The sequence below is a fragment of the Lytechinus variegatus genome, chromosome 15, assembly GCF_018143015.1.
Source record: "Lytechinus variegatus isolate NC3 chromosome 15, Lvar_3.0, whole genome shotgun sequence".
In the NCBI taxonomy this organism is placed as follows: Eukaryota; Metazoa; Echinodermata; class Echinoidea; order Temnopleuroida; family Toxopneustidae; genus Lytechinus; species Lytechinus variegatus.
Genome location: NC_054754.1, coordinates 655,128 through 675,688, shown reverse-complemented (window position 1 = coordinate 675,688; position 20,561 = coordinate 655,128). Strand labels below are relative to the sequence as shown.

The following is a 20,561-nucleotide window of genomic DNA, read 5'->3' as shown; positions in this document are numbered from 1 at the left end:
AAAAATAGGGAAATGCATTATTTTTCCAAAAATGGGAAAGATCCTTTTTCAAAAATAAATATGCTGTATTTCATGTTTTCAAAATAAAATACTCTTTTTAAAGTAAAGTTTTCAGGCTGGAATATTGCAAATTTTCAGCTTGCGCTTCGCACTCTCAGTTATTTGATTGGTTAATATGTATCCTAAACCGGTCACTAAATTCTTTATTTAAGATTCCTGTTCTGGTCAGTATGTTTAAGCTCGCGTGTTGCGCTCGTGTTAATTCTTTAGTTAGATGTACATATTTTTAGTGACAGCAGAAATCTGCTCGGATTTTTAAAAACTTATTTCCATTTTTATTGAAATACCCTTAAGTTTTAGCTTGTGATTCACGCTCGCAACACCTCGCAATAATGCTATTTAAAGAATAATTGACCCCTAAAACGAGTTTTACAACTTAACATTTGATTTTTTTTTACCAAGCCGCTCGCTCATTATACTCTCTCCCGAAAAATTAAGGCTAAATATACATTTTGCCATAATAAGTCATTTCAAAAAATTTTTTTTTGGATAATCTTAAGGTGAAAATATCACCAAAGTGCCCATTTTGACGTAGGAGTTTCATTTTTTGGCTTTACCCCCAAAACGAAAATTCGTTTGGCCGCCCTTGCCTTCCCATCCTCATAACAATTGAACGGCAAGTGTCCACCCCCCCCTTGCCTCTGCCCCTGCTTTCCTGGTTTTCATTTTTCGGATTAACGAACCTTATTTCGTTTTCGGATTAACGAACCTTATTTCGTTTTCGGATTAACAAACCTTTTTTCGTTTTCGGATTAACGAACCTTATTTAGTTTTCAGATTAACGAACCTTCGGAACAACGGACCCTATTTCGTTTTCAGATTATCACACCTTCGGAACAACGAACCTTATTTCGTTTTCGGATTATCGAACCTTCGGAATAACGAACCGTCGGAATAACGCCACAAATGTTCGGATTAACGAACCCTTTTTCGTTTTCGGATTAACGAACATCGAGGTATAGGCAATTTACGTGTTTTGGAATGACGAACCTTCGGAATAAAGAACCTTCGGAATTACGAAGCTTCGGAATTACGAAGTGAAACCGTTTTTTACAGCTACGTCCGTCTTTTTTTTCCTGTAATACATGTACGCGCGTGCTTCCAATAGCGGTAACAGTTTTTCCCTACTTCACCATGTGCAATTTCTAATGCACACATTTCCAGTCAGGATATCACAATTCTGTGATATAGTAATTTGAATTGCACAGGAGATAAATCCCCGTTCACAACACAGGATATGCGAGTCTTGTATCCTCACAGTCGCCGACTTTGCTTGTCAAAACGGAGCCTTATTAATCCAAAGTCAATAGTTGTGAATTATAGCTTTTTAATTTCTTTCTTGGTGAGGGGTAAATATCAGACAATAAATCATCAAACAAGGCTCCATCTAAAAAAAAAATAGGACGCCGTGCACGTGAGTGTGGTACTTGGATGCTGTTAGCTAGCCAGTTTGAGCTCATATTCTCTGCCAGAGCTCTGGGTGAGAATTCTATCAGTAATGGCCTAAGTGATGGTGATTTTCTGTTTCAGATAGAGTTTAGATTTCATGTTTTTTGAAAACTGTAAAAAAACTTCATGATTTCTTCATTGTGATGAATATTTAAGTTATTAATGAATATATTTTTACAGAATTTAGACTCTCCCAGAATGAAAGGCATTTTCTGTGAAGATCTGCGTTTTCAAATAACTTGTGAAAAACTTAAGGTACATGAACCTACAATACATGTACATTTAAAAATTTACATGTAGCCTGTGGCTATGTGCTGGAATTTGAATAGATTGAGTTAGATATTGATTTAATTTCTTCATTTCTTTAACATAATTTATATGCAATCCAAGTGCACCTCACAGTCACAATCATACACAAACACTCACCCACACCCGTGATTCTAACCATGAAAAAAACCTTAAATTTTTTTTTTGTAAATTTATTATTTGATCTGAATTCTCTCTTTTTTATATGTTTATTTTATTCATTTATTTAGATTTTTTTTTGGGGGGGTCATTGTTTGTGGTTCATTAAAGATGAAAAGTAAATAAGCCCATGTAAAGGGGATGTGGAGTGAGGGTGTCAAAACACACTTAAACATTTAAATCTGATTTCTTAGTTCTTTGAATAAGCCTATTACTTAGCATGCTATTTCTGTACTCATTGAAAATTGCAGGAGCTGCGCTTACTATAAACAAATTTGGAGTGTGGTTCACAGTTATATTTTTTTTTTAATTTCCCCTTGTTCCAGAAAATTGCCCCCGCCGGTTCCTGTAAAAAGCTCGCGAGCCGGGGGCAATTTAAAAGAAAAAATTGCCCCCGGCCTGCAGCTGCTTAATTCAAGGCTTGCACTGGTCATATTGAGTTTTTGTGAAAATCTGATTTTTCACTAAAAAATATGATTTTTGAGGATATTCAGTCTGATTTTTTGTGTCAAGAGGTTGGCATCTCTGCTGTAAACCAGAATCCTGAAGCTATCAGATTTCAATTTTTTTTTTAACATTGCTGTGTTGCGAGGAAACAAGCAATGGCATCGCAATTCATGCCACTACAGTCGAGCTGAAAGTAAAACATTTTTAATTATTATTTTGGCTTTTTTTCAAAATATTGAATTGCAATTCCAAAGTAGAATTCAACCGTGTCATAAATTTATTTTCTTTCCCAAATTCATCAGAGGTTCTACTCTATCTACATTTAGCATTGCTAACCTATTATAAAAAATCTGCAGATGGCAGATTTTGTTTTTGAATACCAGATTTCAACTGGTAATACCCCATCAGAATCTGAACCAATAAGTTCTAGAAAAGCACTAATCAAAATTTTGGAGCAGAAACTTATCAACGTAGGAAAGTGACAAAAAACAAACAAAGTTATGACACAATTCTAATCTCCATTAAATATCAGATTAATTTTACAAATAATTTGCAGTGAATTTTAGTGCGTTAATTACTATTTTTTATTGTGCAGTGGTGAGATTATAAATGACTAATCTCTGATGTACAACTGAAAAAAAAACCTTCAGTAGTACATGTAAGTGTGCGCTATCAGTGCTTATTCAAATTGTGTGAAGGGGACAAAAATATGAGAAGTTGGGAAGATTAACGTACTTGTATTTTCTCATTTATACTGGACTGAATTAATTAAATCCATTTATTTGAAGAGCAGACCTCTTGCATGTGCCCCCCCAGAATTTTTTTTAAAAGAGTGTATGAACATATCACGTTTACTTTCCTCAGTGAAAAATGTGGAGTAAGTTATACCAAACAAAACAAAATTCAAAAATACAGACTTCTGTGGTATCCTCTGAATTTTTATTGGTCAAAAGCTTTTTTTAGGTTTCTAGATTTCTTTGGAACTATGTTTTAAAAACAAAAAAAAAGTACCTGTTTACTACATATATATGTATTTTCACCATCTGAGAATTTTTTTTCTTGTTTTATTTCCCATAACAATGAATTTTTTAAATTTGAACTTCACCTTTACATATAATGAATGGAGTGCTATTTGGAATGCAAAGAATACACCTATATGATATGTGCACATACATGTAGTATGAAGTTATTGTACTACAGTGTATATTTGCATTGCTGTGTTTAATTTAGTTTAGGAAATGCATTCTTGTTATGCACTGTACATGTACGTTTGATTGATGGTTCAAATAATTGTTTTGGAGTTGGTACATAAAGCAGTGGCATGTATTAAAGTTGAATATCAGTATTTTTGATAACCTTTTTAAATTATACTATGAATATTTCATATCTTTTAAAAAAAAAGGAAATTTACATTCTATGATCATTATTGACTTATATTTGAAATTTCATTCATTTTCCAGAGGAAGGGCCTATTTATCTTCTCCATATTTTACGAATGAACATTAAGGGTTTTGTTCACTTACATGTGCGGGTCATTCCATCTGGATTCACCCAGTGGTTGCACCCGACCGTCTCAGAATTCGTTGTAATTTGGTATACATAAAATTCACCATGGCCCAAGCACAAAACAAAAAAAATTAGTCCAATCGGTCCGTCGGTTCTCGCGCTATGGCCCGCCCTTTTCTCCTTGTTTTGACAAAAATGGGCATGACCTTCAACTTTCAATTCTTGTTAGTAAAGTGTTTACCAGTTACATGATTTCTTCCAATCTTGAGTTACAGTATGCAAGCTCATGAAAAGAAATTTAGCTTAATCAGTTCACATATTAAAGATTAAACCTTTATGCTCATGAATAGGTATCTGTTTAGGCATTTTGATGTTCATCAATATATATTCATTTTGATGTTCGGCAATATATATCATATATATTCTTGGTAGTAAAGTCTTCACTTTTATCATCAAAATATATACATGTATATATATGTATATGATATATATTGCTGAATCATAAAATGCCTAAACAGATACCTATTCATGAGCATAAAGGTTTAATCTTTTATTTTTAAACTGATTAAGCTTAATTTCTTTTCATGTGTTTGCATGCTGTAACTTAAGATTGGAAGAAATCATGTAACTGGTGAACACTATACTAACATGAATATCAGTGTGTGGGACTAGAGTGAAATTTCATGGTATCTTTGGAAGAGTTTTTGAAGGTGAAGAAATAAAATATCATCATTGATTTTAACATATTTTGTCAATATCATACCAATAATTAACATACACGAAAATCAAGTTAAAAAATTATTTGTCCGGGGGTCAAACTCAAGGTCAAAGTTAAGGTCAAAGGTCATGACCTTATAAATTGCTCCAATACATTATTCGATGCATGTTTTGGATTCCTCTCTGAATTTCCTATCAAGTGGTACCAGTTTCATGAAAATTGGTCAACACGTAACAACGCAGTGGCCATTGAAAGTTGAAGGTCACGCCCATTTTTGTCAAAACAAGGAGAAAAGGACGGGCCGTAGCGCGAGAACCGACGGACCGATTGGACTAATTTTTTTTGTTTTGTGCTTGGGCCATGGTGAATTTTATGTATACCAAATTACAACGAATTCTGAGACAGTCGGGTGCAAAATTGCACATTCATTGGGTGAATTGGCATGGAATGACCCGTGCATGTATATTCATTGGCAATTTGTTTTTCAGACTAAACTTATTTTCTTTTTAGATATCGGAAGTTTGTGTCTCTTTAATGTTGGATGGGAATTCATTTATATCGTCAACGTTCATCCGAATCGTATCAGTCAATTTTAAGTCCTAGTATTCTATTCATAACTGAATTTCTAGGCAGCAATTTATTTTAGTTTCTGAGATATGACGGGATTTTTACGCTGATGCCATACAAATTTTTGATAAAATGTGCGAATCCCATTAGAAAAAAGTACTGTAGCATAGCGATAGGACGTTTTGAATGACCGCGATTTCGATGCACACGTGATCAGGCAAACTGTCATATCAGCCATCTGCACTGCATTGACTTTGCATGTGAATAGTGATACAACGTTTTGATGGACCATTGCATTTAAATCGGGATCAGGGTTGTTGTATTCCCTATGGCATTTTTGTACAGGGAAGATGTAAACAGCTCAAACCAAAATTACGAGCATGGAGCTCTTTTGCGATATTTTTTATATGATCTTTGGTTTTGTGTAAAAATAAAGATACCAATGTCAAGCCATTGTTTTGGTCCTTCCATGTATTTTTCTAGCAATGAATATGTTGTAAGGCTGGAGAAGGAAGTGTAAAAATTATAGTAAACTTTGAAGTCCTTCTCTGAATTGGTTTTGCATCGTCATATATGGATACCGCAGTTCGGATGACCGTCAACGATATGTACATGACAGTGAAAATTTATTAACTTCCATGATGTAACTGATAGTTCACTTCCCAAAACCAAAGAGTTTTATCTTTTTATGCCCCTGCAGATTAAGTCCAGAGGGCATTAAGCATTGCTCCTGTCCGTCCGTCCGTCTGTCCCCCCACTTGGTTTCCGCGCAATAACTTGAAAAATATTCAAAGGATTTAAAAAACTGTGGGTGTGTAGGTACATGTAGATGACACCAAAAATACAGGCTAAGTTCGAATTCGGAGTCTGCAGGTCAAAGGTCACAGCTCATTAAATGCTAGTTTGTTTCCGTATGATAACTTATGAAATATTCGACAGATTAAAAAAATTTGGGTGTGTAAGTAGATGACACGAAAATATAGGCTAAGTTCGAATTCGGAGGTGGCAGGTCAAAGGTAGTGTTATCTAGAAAAAAATCCCGGTCTGAAACCGTCCCGGCAACTTCAAAATTTCCTTATCGGGATCCCGGCTCGTCCCAAATCCCGAAACGTATCTCCACGCACAAATGCAATCCAAAACTGTGTACCTACATTTCGAGCCTTAAATACAACACTGCGCACTGGCGGTGCACCAGACAGTCAAAGTGTGCATGCCACCACCGCAAATTGTAAACATTCACTCAAAACGTGGGGAAAATAATGATGAGACAGTCAAAGCGTGCCACCACCGCAAACTGTATGATGACCACTGACATGACCCGAATTATGTTTGAGTCGATCCAGCTGCTGATCTGACAGTCCAATAACACACGTGTCGGTGCCACTGATCTGTGGTCGGTGCGCACGTGGTTGACAGTTATATAAGCAAATTGCGTAATGTCTTGTCAATGCGCCTGTGGCCCTAGCTAGCCCGGAATATGGATTAACTTTCAGTTTCACTCTCTCTCCCTCTCTCGTAACTCTGCCACTTTAAACATCGCCAATTCTAACAGCGTTTTGGTACAATTTTATAATTTATGTCAAAATATATCTAGGAGAAATGATTTGACCGACTGGTTTGCAATTGTAAACATCAAGTCAACACTATCAACCATTGACGGCTGTCGATGACAGATGGTCCCCAGTCGTGAACGACCAAGCACTTCCCGTAATCCCCCCCTTCTCTCTCTCTCCCGGCTCTAACCAGCTGAAACATGGTGCGCATTCGTCTAGTTATTTGCAAACCTTTTCGCAAAAAATACCCCAACAAATACAATCATCACAAAATTAATGTCGACTTTTTTTAAATGACTGAATTTGCAAATACTCATAGATCACATCGTCAATTGTTAGTAAATTATTTCATGATAAATTCACTAGTCCATACATATCGTAGCAGATTCAACTCGAAAGCATGGGGTAAATGAATGACTCGGTAAAACGAACTGAGGCGAAAGAGGTCTGCACATGAGACTATACAGTAGACGATTGTTGTCTGCGTAGATCTCTCGGAGCCGTGTGCAAAGCTAGATTGCGTGCATGCTCATGCGATCTCGACGAGTAGCTATGTAATTGCGTAATATTTCGAGGTGCATGTGCACACAGCCAGTTGAAACTAAATTGTTCTCTCGTATTTCGTAAGTACAATTACTAATTAGGGAAATATTACAACATGAATTTGGCCATTATTGATTTATTTTCCTGCCGGGATATGGTCTAAGTTGATTGATCCTGGAACCGTCTCGGGACCGTCTCGGAGCCTCAGACCGCCGGGAATTCATCCCGATCCCGGACCGACTGACAACACTAGTCAAAGGTCACAGCTCAATATATATGCAAGTCGTTTCAAAGGTCTAAATTTGTTCATTTTATATATGCATATATTGGTTTCCGCACGATATTGCGTTCAATCATATTAAATGAATTTCTGATCACATTAACGGAAGCATCTGTGTCCTTTCAACCTGTCAAATTTTTAGTTTAAAATATAGCTCTTCGCTGGTTTTATTTCCTGTATTCATCCAAGTTAGCATTGCTCCTATCTTTCATATTACTGAAAAAATACTAAGCCTGAGTCATATCGATTATTTTGAAAACCGGTGTTCGACAGCTCTAATTCGATCGAACATCGATGCATCGAATATTGAAGGTGGGGAAAATTTAGTCTTGTTTTTGCGTCGATGCGATGCGCTTTGCATATACGCATTGACGGTATGGGCTGGCGTTGGCCGGGTGAGCGTTGCACAAGCAGATGACAGAGCAAAGTTCGTTTGTATTTTCCATCACAAAACACACAAAAAAAAGGCCGGGGACCAAAGCAGAATTCTCCCAAAATATCTTCAACAATGATATTTGCAGATGAAAACATATAAGTTTAAAATGAAACAATAATAAAGACATGAATCACGCAGAGTTGATCCGAATGATTTTCGGTCGACTAGGCATTCGCAGTCCATTCACCAGCCCCGTCCGCAGCTCCGTACACTCACTCTCCCGAAACGACGGGCGTGCTTGACGTCAGCGCCAGCAAACAAGTGCAATCAACGGAGAGCGCTGTAACTTGCCTGAGATTGTGTAGTTGGATCCAAAATGAGCTCCAAATAAATTTATGTAATTTTCTCTGGATGGTCATTTGAATTGCTATTCAATGCTGATATAACGATTGTGAGGAAAGATTGTGGAATATGAGTTGTGACGATGTTCGAGAATTAATCCTGATAATGACAATCCAGTTTTTTAGACGCAATTGAGCATTCGATCAAAATAAATACGAATGTTTCGAATCGAGCCCTAAATTCATCTAAATTATTACGATTTAACAAGATTTTATGGTCATACTAAGAATATTGACGATGTCAGCAAAGTATGTTATGTTCATATGGAAGAAATAATTCTGGGAGTATTTCTATTGTTATTCCATCTCTGGACGTCTCCTCCAAGCTCCGAGAAAATAAGCACAATGCGCATGCGTGTTTGATGACGTATGACATATTTTCCCATTCATGAAATCAGAGCCCAAAGTTGGGCACAAACTAGCTTCAAATTGATGGGAAAAAATATCAAACGCAATTTTTTCCGTTTTGTCATGTAAAATGTTATTATATGGTGATATTACGACCTTGAACAGAGTTTTTGCATGTAGACAATGTTCGAGAATAAATCCTGACGTGATGATTATTTTTTTAGACAAGTGCACTAGCTCGACTCAAGAATTCAAGTCGATCGTCATGAGATGTCCACCATTGAAAATTGAAACGAAATTCAAACGTTTCACATTAAGCTCTAAATTCATATTAATGATTATCATATGCAAATTATTGTTAAATATTACGATTAAATAATGTTCTATGGTCATGATTTTAATATTGTTCATGAAAGCAAGATTTATTTTACGTTGATCGCGTCAATTTACGGCCATTTTCTGGTTTGATTAAAGAACAGTACTGCGCATGCACGATCGATGGCCATGACTTTCATGAATTCATCGTGCGTGCATAAATTATCTCGGCACGAGCAGACGAGTGAGACTCGAACTATGATCGAAATAAACTTCAAATTAATGGTGAATACGTAGCATCATAATCACTTATTCGGTTTCATTTTGGGGGCAATAGAAATCAAGTAAGTAGTAGTAAAGTTGGACATTACTGATATTTTGATGATTGATTGTGTAAACCAAACGAATCCGCCGGCCGACGTTTTTTTTTTTTCGATGCACCGATTTTGCAAAATCTGCACCGGTGTTCGATGACATCGATCGAACACCAATTTTAAAATCGATTCGACTCAGGCTTAAAAAATACTCAAAAAGGTTTGCAAAACACGGATAGTAAGTTGATATCATTAGAATGATTATCAACATGTAATTTAAGTGGAATGGGTAAAACTTAATGGTTTTAAAGTCTTGGCCACAAAGCTTGGTCACATATTAGTATGGAATTTGGAATATTCCTCAAGCTGAAACTACATGTGTATCTTTCCTCATCTTTCTGCCACAATAAACTTTCTTTGATAGTAAAAAGCTCTTGAGTCCTGGAATGATGACAGTATTGTTGAACTTGGATCACTATCATTTTCTGATATCTAGTCTGCATTTCACTTTGGTTTCATTCATTCCATAGCTTACGCAAGTTTCCACCTACATGTACATCTTGTTGGGGGTGTTTAAGCATCAGCATCAATGCACAAAGATATTTGTGCATTTTTATCTGCATGTTGTATCTAATTCATATTGTTTTTAATCACATCTAATTCATATTGTTTTTAATCACAAATAATATAGTTTGTATTTCTCAGTCTCTTTGATTCTATTAACAGAACATTGGTTACTAAATATGCTACTTTATGTAATGTTTCTTTTTACACTTGTTTGTTATTTGTTCCATTTTTTCCCTCTGAAGATATAGCCTTGTGAACAACACACTAATCCCTGTTCTATAACCTTCATCTAGTCAGCATGTGAATGAGGCTAATTCTAACAGTTTCTTCTTGAACTTTGTTCCTTTTCATCTTAATTTGAATCCAAAACAAAGTTACAGGGCATCACCTAAAGCCAACATTTTTTTTTCTTTTCATCCTTCCTCAAACCTGTGACTCTTCTTTGTCTCCCACTTTTCCTGTTCCTTGTGTTTTTTTTGTGCATCTTCTCTCCTTAGACTCTACGGCTTCAAGATCCATCCTCTTGCTTATGAATTTCAGTACCAAGCGGCGTCTCGTACCCGCTACAACGCCCGCCCATCCAGCAACCCTAAGAAATAACCATTTCCCTATTGCGCCCTCTATGCTGTTCTCTCACCATACTCTGCGATGGATGGCGGACTTCGCTTCCAAGATACATGTAAATTCAAATCTCAACGTGTGAGTGGTTTTATGTGCATATAAATGAAAGGGTGAGGGATATTCATGGTTATCATTTTTTTTCTTGTGTTTTTGTCTACTTTTTCCTCTTGCGCTCCATTTCTATGTGGTGTATATATATATACAGGTTATATGGATTCAAGATTCATCCACAAGCATATGAGATACAGCTCCAAGCTGCTGCAGCACGCAGCCGATCCACCACCAGCCGCCAACGTTCCGCTAAACCACAATACAAATAAATAAACACTGCATGCACTGGGATTCATCCTTCTGCTCTTTGCTGAGAGAAACTATTCCATTGAAATAGGCTTTGCCTCATGACATACTGGCATCGAGATGATTACTGCACGGTCAGCATGTCTGGAAAGTATAACACTTGTAATTTCATCTCTCTTGAGAAATTTCAATACTGCCATTATCAATGGAAAAAAAATATTCTATTAAGACATAGAATTGACAAGCACATATTCTAATATTGCAACTCTGTTCCCAGTATTTATTTTCCTTGATTAATATTTATGAAGATTATTTGCTTCAAAGTTTTCTGAATGCTTACATGTTCCTACATTTACAACAAATAGAATCTACTATTCCTAATAGTTGATTCTATTTGCTATGATTACATTTTACATCATAAAAACGTTTAACAATGTACAACTATGTACATGATTCTTGGAGACAGAAATTATGGTTGAATCTGTATAAATGGATATTCTATGATGAATTTATTTTCACATTTCTAGTAGCCATATGCATCAATATCTAAAGTCAAACGATATTACAAAAGTATACTTCATTATGAAAACCAAATATGATATCAGCTTATCTCTTTGTTTGATTTATCATCAGAATGTTGCTACCGGATACTCAAAATTATTTAACTGAAAGTACAAGTTTCCTCAAAACTAAATCCAGCGACTAAGGTCATGAAAACTAATTTTCTTGTCTCAGCATATATTGAATTCATTTGATCCTGTTAGCAGGCTGTATTACCCAGCATGTATCACAATTATTTGGACAACACCTTTTCCAATTCAGCCTTCATGCCTTTTTTGTGACAAACTGAGTACTAGAATTCAGACAAACATGCTAATTCAATCATTTTCATCATTCATGAATTTACCCAATTGGCACAAGAAAAAGAAGAGCAGCATTGAAAATTTACTTCGTTTCATTTTTTTGTGAAACAAAGAGATTGCATAATTTGTTTAATTAAAAAAAATGTGACTTGAGCGACAGCATTTGATGTATTTGAACAGGAAATGATACTGACTTGAATTTAAGCATTGACCCTTAAATTTGGGAAAAGTATTTGTAGTATTGATCAATATCGGTCATTTTTTTAAATAGTGAGTCGCTCAAATAGTTTGCACTATAATGAGAGGTGATATACCATGTTATAACATCAATTCATTAAAGTTTCAATTTGTAATAGTGTGCAGCCCTGCTTACTACACTAAAGACATCATTCAATATTAACACAATAGTACATACTAGGTGTGCTAGTGAGACAGTTTGTCGCATACCATCTAATAATTATTGTACAGGTTGCAAATATTTTTGTCTCTATGATTTATCTTGTAGTAATAGGGAGAACTTGCTCATATTTGGCTATCCAAAGTTTAGCTACGATTTGACCCATACTTTGTACACCTTTTTTTGGTGGATTGATAATGTTCATGGATGCATGTACATTAGACTTTTTATTATGGGTCTCTAGAAAAAGATTAATAATTTAATATACTTTATATTTATATTCACCAAATGTTAGATGTAAACTTCACTGTAGGTCCTTCAGTGAAGGACAAATTTAATACATTTTAGACACTAGACACTGACGGTAAAAGAATATAATTTTTTTTTTGCAAGTCAACTAAACTCTAATATAGGCTGCTTTGTAATTTATAAATGTGTGTATATATTTATCTTTTGTTGTAAAGGTGGAATATTTATATTCTTTATATTCAAACAAGGTCTTGTTTGAATATAGATAAAACCCAAGAAAAATATTGATTTGAATAAATAGAGAAAAATCAAACAAGCATTATGCTGAGAATTTCATAAAAATTGGATGAAAAATAAGAGAGTTATGACATTAAATTTTCTCTTATTTTTCGCAAAACAGTGATATGCACAATTCAGTGACATGAAAATGAGACAGTCGATGTCTTTCACTATTTCTTTTATTTTTATTGTTTGAATTATACTATTTCATTTTCTTACAGATTTGAATTAAGGTCCATGTAGAATTAAAACAATGCTAATTGCACATTTTCAGGGAGGAATTAATCTGTTTCACATGACAACAGGGAGAAATTTTGAATATTTCATTTTTCATATAATAAAATACAATAGAAATAGTGATGTCATTCTCCTCATTTGCATACCGATAAGAATGTGAATATAACTGTTTTGTGAAATTAAGCAAAAATTTAAAATGACATAACTTTCTTATTTTACATCCGATTTTGATGAAATTTTAATTGCTTGTTGGATTTTTCTCTTTTTATTTGAATCAACCTTTTGTTGGGATGGACTTGTCCTTTAAAAATTCTATCAATAAACTACAAAATAATGCTCAAATATCTGAATACTGGGGAGGAAAAAAAATAGTGTAACAATTTCGCTTTGGGATTTGTTTTTGGTTATAATTTAATGTAGATATTTTCAAGTTGAACATGGAATTTTTTTATGATCATTGGTTATTATAATTTTTGATAATGCATAAATGATTTATGGGGTGCCATGTGTTTGCTAATTGCATTATCATTTTATTCTGTTTTTTATGTTATAAACCAGAAATGGTCGACATTAGCTTTCCTTTTTGGATGGACTTGTCCTTTAAAAATTCTATCAATAAACTACAAAATAATGCTCAAATATCTGAATACTGGGGAGGAAAAAAAATAGTGTAACAATTTCGCTTTGGGATTTGTTTTTGGTTATAATTTAATGTAGATATTTTCAAGTTGAACATGGAATTTTTTATGATCATTGGTTATTATAATTTTTGATAATGCATAAATGATTTATGGGGTGCCATGTGTTTGCTAATTGCATTATCATCATTTTATTCTGTTTTTTATGTTATAAACCAGAAATGGTCGACATTAGCTTTCCTTTTTTTTTTAAAACAAAATTGTGTATATTCCATTTTTATTTGATTTTGGTATTCTTATTCACAATTACATTTGAAAATCAAACTTTTTGAATTACATTTATGCAGATTTAAGAGTAAGCAAATCTTGTAAAAATACTTGGAAGATACAGTACATGAGGTTAAATGAAGTGTTCAGTGATAGAATATTAAAGGTCAAGTCCACCCCCGAAAAATGTTTATTTGAATAAATAGAGAAAAATCTAAGCACACCACTGAAAACTTCATCAAAATCTGATGTAAAATAAGAAAGTTATGAAATTTTGCATATTTTTCTCAAACAGTTATATGCACAATACAGTAATATGTAAATGCGAGAGCCTATGATATCCATCACTCACCATTTCTTTTTTTTATTGTTTGAATTATACAATATTTCAAATTATACAGAATTGACAGTAATGTATAACTTGACTGAAATTAAACAATATTAATTCCACAAGTTCAGGAATAAAGCTCGATATTAAATGACATGGGTGAGAAAATCAGAATAATTCATATTTCAGATAATAAAATACAAAAGAAACAGTGTGTGATGTCATCAGTACCCTCATTTGCATACTGGCCAGGATGTGCATATAACTGTTGTGTTAAACTAAACAAAACTTTAAAATGTCGTGACTATCTTATTTTAAATCCGATTTTGATAAAATTTTCAATGTTATGATTGTTGGATTTTTCTCTTTTTATTCAAATCAACTTTTTGTCGGGGTGGACTTGTCCTTTAATATTCACAGGGAAAAACAAATTTTTAATCATTCATTTTCTTCTTGGTCTAGAGAAATGAATATTGGTTTCATCTATGCTTTTAAAATGCTTTTCTGCCACTTTTTGTGTAGATTGTCAGTTTATGGTTGTTGTATTCAGACCTAGGATACTATTACAGTTACCCTTGAACAAAGTTGATGAGAGTTGAAGACTGTCACATTGACATAAAAGTTCTAGAAGTTTGTAGTTCAGGGGACAAGGGCCATGTTGTAATGATAAAATCAACCATATATTGCAACTTTGTCAACAATGGTGACTTCCACAAAAGCATTTGGTTTGTTGTTGAGCATGGTGGTTACAGTGTAGCATTGATGATAGAAAGATTTATGCTAAAAAGGGTTGACATCATATTGACTGCCATGTGAGTTAATGGCAAAAATGTCCTGTGGAACATTAACAGGATTCTGTGTGTATCAGTTGAAATGGAGTTCAAAAGTTTTCAGCTCATCTCCGCAGGTTGGTTTATTTGTAATTTATGTTTTTAGTCATGTTTACTGGGTCCAGGAAGTGGGAGAGAAATTCTTATATTTCCTATTATTCCTCACTCTCTACCAGTGAACCCTCTACCATGTACATGTACATCTTGAAATTATCAAAAGGAAATGGTGATATTGTGTGTAAGATCTCTATTTTATACACAATATCACCATGTCCTTTTGATAATTTCAAGATGTACATGTAGAGATTTTGACAGATGCAGTATAGTAACTGTCCATTGAGTGGATTCATAATACCATCTATCGGTTGCAGCGGACAGGCCAAAATTTGCAATGCCTCATGGGAAAAACGTACGTTTATTGGACGCGTTAGCGCTTTAAAAATGCATGCAATTATTCTGTGCTTGCTGACGCGGTTCGACTGTTTACTGGGTCCAGGAAGTGGGAGAGAAATTCGCCTGGATATTTCTTTGAAAAATTTATACCATTTCTGTCTCACCCACCAGAGATGAAGGCGAGACTGCGGGATCCGAATATTGTCCATCGTCCGTCTGTCCATCACAAACATTATGACACAGCCCCATGTCACTTTTTAACCAAATTTGGGTGGTAGATGGACTTGTTATGCTGCAGAAGGAGGTCACATGGTCATTTTCAGGTCAATGTTAAAAAAGTTTACTTGCAAGACTCTTCTGACACCTAACTCTGCAACCGTAAATCATTTTCAACCAAACTTGGATGGTAGATGTATCTAGGAGACCTGCATGTCATGCTGCAGTCGCAGGTCACATGGTAAGGTCAAAGATCATTTTCAGGTCAATGTTAAAAAAGTATACTTGCAAGACTCTTCTGACACCTAACTCCGCAACCGTAAATCATTTTCAACCAAACTTGGATGGTAGATGTATCTAGGAGACCTGCATGTCATGTTGCAGTAGCAGGTCACATAGTAAGGTTAAAGGTCATTTTCAGGTCAACAAAGTTTACATGCAAGACTTATGACACATAAGTCATGCTGCAGTCGCAGGTCACATGGTAAGGTCATAACTCTACAACCGTATGTCACTTTTCGACCAAACTTGGGAGATCTGCATGTTATTTTGGAGTATACTATGGATTTGGCCTCATCGCGCCGCGTCCGCTGCTGCAGAGAGATTTCCTTGTGAGCGCTCTATCAGCTGCATTTTTTCCTCCTATCTTCAAATGGAATAAGCCCAGCAAGTTTTTTTTTTTATATAAACAGAATGAAATTAAAATAAACCCCCAAAATTACAATGTACAGCAACTACAAGTAGTTGATCTAAAGAAAGTGGTACAAAATATAATCTAGTGTGCTTTGTATTTCATTAGTCCCATATTTCAGTTTCTTCACATTTTTTTTACACACCATTTCTATTTTCACTACATGATGTTAATTTTTTTGCAGTAATTCAAATCCTTTGAATAACAACAAATTTACATTTTTATAAAAAAAAATGCACAAGTTGAAGCAAGATTTTTCTTTTTGTTAGTTAGTACTGCTAGATGAGACTCATCAATAATATTGATTGTATATAATATTGCTCCTTATATGAGTACTACACCTGTGTGAACTGATCCACAGATGAATTTGTGATCATTTTGGTAGGAAAAAAAAAACCCAGGAAAATTAAAATTTTGAAAACTATATGGAGAATTAAACTTATGGAACAAGTCAGCTTGTGTAAAATAAGGTTTGTGAAAGTTTGAGTATAAGCATAGTGCCATGAAGATCCTCCATTCTCAGTGTGAACAATATCTGAGATATCACACAGTAAAACCCTTGGACACTGAATATATACACCAAAACATTTTTTTTTGTGTGCTCATTGTAATGTGAATTTGAAAACTGTTTTACATGTCCTCATAAAAAATAAAATATCATCTTGCTGTAGACCAGATAAAAGAGGAAAATTGAAGTCCTAACCTTGAAAGTAATGGGAAAGGTTTACATGTGTGACATAACAGATATTGGAGAATCCACCTACAGTGTAGCATTTAGTGATCACAATAACTTTGTACATTCATACAATCTTCAATTAAACTGTTCTTTGATTTTCTATATCTTATGAATTAAACTGGGTTTGATTCTCCTTATAATGATTGGTTATGACTTTAATCTTGTTTATCACAGTTAATGCTTATTGTACACCATTCATTGTGTGTTATTCTGTTTAACACAAGTCATTAAATGAAGAAAAGGAATACATGTAGGAGATTTGAGTTATTATTAGGCCTATTCGTTGTATGTATGTTTGAAAATTTCTTGCAATGTCTTTCTTAAATGTGGATTCTATGAAAAGTATTTGTACTGATGTACAGTGTATGTGAATGCATCTGACCCCCTTTGTAAACAATGTAAAACTAGAAATGCAATCGTATCAGAACGATGTGCATGCAGTTATGGCAAGTTTACAGTTTGCAACTTTTCAATAGAGAGTTTTATTTATAAAGGCAATGGTCACTGATGCGTAAAAACCGTGCAGGCCTTGTATCAAGACGGCCTTGCAGAGGTCAGGAGTTGACCGCTATCCATAGAAGGAATAGACTGAGGTGGTGCAGAGAGCATAGCATAACTGAATCAATTCTCTTCTCCAAGTACGACAAACCCACTGCCCCAAACAAGCAATGATATTTAAGTATCAAAACACCTTTTTCTTGACCTCGGTCCGCAGATAACACAGCAGCCCGAGCACGGTCCCTGTAAAGCATGCTGTCATTTTCTTTACTTAATTTCCTTATTTCGAGGTCGATTTTCTCCGAAATTGAAAATGGACCTAACATTGGATTTCTGAATACAATATGCCTTTGAAAACGTGATTAAATATTGAACACAATAATTTCATTCCGAAGGTCCTACTACAGGCAGAGAAGTCTTGCGTAATAGCACAGCTGTTGTTTATCATTTAGTACTTGGCTCAACGCTCATTTACTGGCCTGTGGAGGTGAATTTGAGACAACGGGGATTACCTGGCCAAGAAGGGTTTATCGGGGCTTGGAAATGTTATTGAGATTTTCAAATGAAAATTGGGGTCTAGAATCTGAACTGCGGTCTTTCTCCAAACGGGGGTTTGACGTAATGATATTCCTGAAGACATGAATATATATTTCACCGAAATAGGGCCTAATGCAAAATTATTTTTTGCATTCATTTCAATTTTTTTCAGTTTATTAGTGTTCTGTTTGTCTCATTTTACTGTTCAAATCGTATTATTTTCTTAAGCCTGTAATGGTAAAAAACGGGACAGTTTTGAAGTCTACAAAATAAATTTGTTTCTAATTATTATATCTATATTTTGATGTTAATAGATGCTCTAAGATCGTATCTTTGAAATGCCATTTGAAAAAATAAATTTTGTTCATGCTTGAGCGAACAAGAGACGTTTTGGTCGGGGGTTCAAAAAGAGGCTTACGCCAAAATGGCAGAAATGAGAAATTTGATTAGAATTTTGGCTAATTAGCAGACTTCCAGTTAATCTTTTCATTATCTTTGCCATAATTTTCGAATTATGCTGTCAAATTTCATTTACAAATTTATTTATTTACCTGAATTATATTGTTTATGTGAAACAAAATATGTTATGGTACCTATAAAAGACATGAATCCTATTTTCAAGGGGTTAATGAATCCTTCACCAAGTTTGGTTGTGTGCTTGACAGGACAAACGGGAAAGGATTCATGTCTTTCAATGGCAATGGTGTATTGAGTCAATTTTGGAAGGAGCAAGATATGGCAGCCCGGGTAAAATGTATTAAAAAGTTGCGAAGCGAGCAAGCAAAAATTTCCACTTTTTTATTAAAATATCCAATCTTGTGATTTTGACATAATATTCAGTAAATAATATCATACTTCACTGTTTTCTGTTATTTTCCTTTCCCCTTTTTTTCTTGGTAATATTTTTTTATCTGGGGGGGGGAGCCCCCCCCCCCCCCGAGCTTCCACCCTTAGTATGCCACTGTTCAAAGGCACCATAACCTTTGTATAGCACATAATGAAAGGATTTGAAAAAAAAAAACGCTCTCCCATACTTTGGTTTAAAAAATGTTCTTGCCTAAAGAAGGAATATTCAATACTAAGAGAACAGATTAAAAAGGAACAGAACTATTCAAGCAAATAAGTAGATTTTGACCGCATAATTCGAAAATTATGGCAAAGATAATGAAAAGGTTAAGAGGAAGTCTGCTGATTAGCAAGAAGTCCGACCACCAAAAAAAAAAAAAAAAGTTCTTGGACACTTATTAAAATATTCAATATAGATATTTGATTAAAGGACAATTATTGTATGTCAACATGACCAGACAATATTCCTCTTCCAGTATGACATGACATTTTCATGTGAACAGTCATGCATGGGTGGCTAAATGTTTTAAACAATAGCAATGTCAGCAAAAGAAAATTGCAAAAAATTGATAAGTCAGTGCATGGCTGGTTACAGGCAATTAAACAATAGCAATGTCAGAAAATGAAAACTGCAAGAAAACGATGAGTCATTCATTCAGTTGTGAAAGTTTGTGTGGCATAAATATCCATTAAATGATAAAAGCAAACTTAAAGTCAAATACCACTCTAAAAGAGAAGAGAAAGATATCCACCTTGAATGCATCACTATTCCACTGGAATTTCAAGTCAAAGTTTAGCTTCTGCTGACTGATCAATTTTTTTTTGCAATTTTCTTTTACTGACATTGCTATTGTTTAAAACATTTAACCACCCATGCATGACTGTTCACATGAAAATGTCATGTCATACTGGAAGAGGAATATTGTCTGGTCATGTTGGCATACAATAATTTGCCTTTAATCAAATATCTATTTCAAATATTTTAACTTTTAAAGTGTCCAAGAACTTTTTTTGCCGAGTGTACAATAATAGTAAAAAGAATGAAAGAAGATGAGAAGACTCGAGGGGGGGATTGACGAGTGGATACCATGCACAACCATGGGGTCTGGAAAGCATCCTAAATAAACTGGACAGCAAAAGAAAGTACCCACCCCTGTCAAAGGCTGCACACACAAATTCACAACATAAATATAAACATTTATTGTGCAATTATTGCCCTTACTAATCACATGCACATAAGCAATTGAATATCTTCATAACAAAGAACTTGACATGCATAGCATCTTTGTCTCTAAATCCAAAGTCCCACATAAAAGCACTTTCCACCAAGCAAAAATGGCCACTGAATGGAATTTTTTAACAACCAGTATGTCAAAGTGAACACCTGTTTTGTCAAAAATGATGTTCACGAGTGTGCTCTGCATGTAGAGCTCTCCTTCCTGCAATTCTCAGAATGAAATCAGTTAGCTCTTTTAGACTTTACTCTGGTCTAAGCAAACTTCCATCAGGAAAATCATGCCACGTCTGACACATGAACAACGATTAAGGGCCATTGGGATGCTTGAGGCAGGTGAAAGTCATCAAGCATTTGCAAGACGTGTTAGTTGTTCGCACAGAGCAATTTCTCAACTGGCCACACAGTATCAGGAAACTGGAACTGTAAGTGACAGACAAAGAAGGGGAAGGCCTCACGGTCACAACCCCTAATCAGGACAGGTGGATTTTCCTT

At 34.8% G+C, this 20,561-nt stretch overlaps 1 protein-coding gene and 2 long non-coding RNA genes across 4 annotated transcripts in view; 2 read left to right on the top strand and 1 right to left on the bottom strand.

The window, feature by feature from the left end:
- Nucleotides 1–12,678, top strand: part of LOC121428621 (casein kinase II subunit beta) — a 42,562-nt gene extending 29,884 nt beyond the window's left edge. For both annotated transcript variants that reach the window (XM_041625386.1, XM_041625387.1), the window contains exon 7: nucleotides 10,736–12,678. In XM_041625386.1, the coding sequence (XP_041481320.1) occupies nucleotides 10,736–10,850 (115 nt within the window). In that variant the 3' untranslated portion in view covers nucleotides 10,851–12,678. The remainder of the gene's footprint in view (nucleotides 1–10,735) is intronic.
- On the bottom strand, nucleotides 2,360–19,487 carry LOC121428624. The gene is made up of 3 exons (XR_005971815.1): nucleotides 19,474–19,487; nucleotides 10,414–10,415; nucleotides 2,360–2,502 (listed from the first exon to the last, which is right to left on the bottom strand). It is a non-coding gene; the product is annotated as an uncharacterized LOC121428624 (long non-coding RNA).
- Nucleotides 13,989–17,196, top strand: LOC121428622. The gene is made up of 2 exons (XR_005971814.1): nucleotides 13,989–15,631; nucleotides 15,789–17,196. It is a non-coding gene; the product is annotated as an uncharacterized LOC121428622 (long non-coding RNA).
- Nucleotides 19,488–20,561: the final 1,074 nt, after the last annotated feature.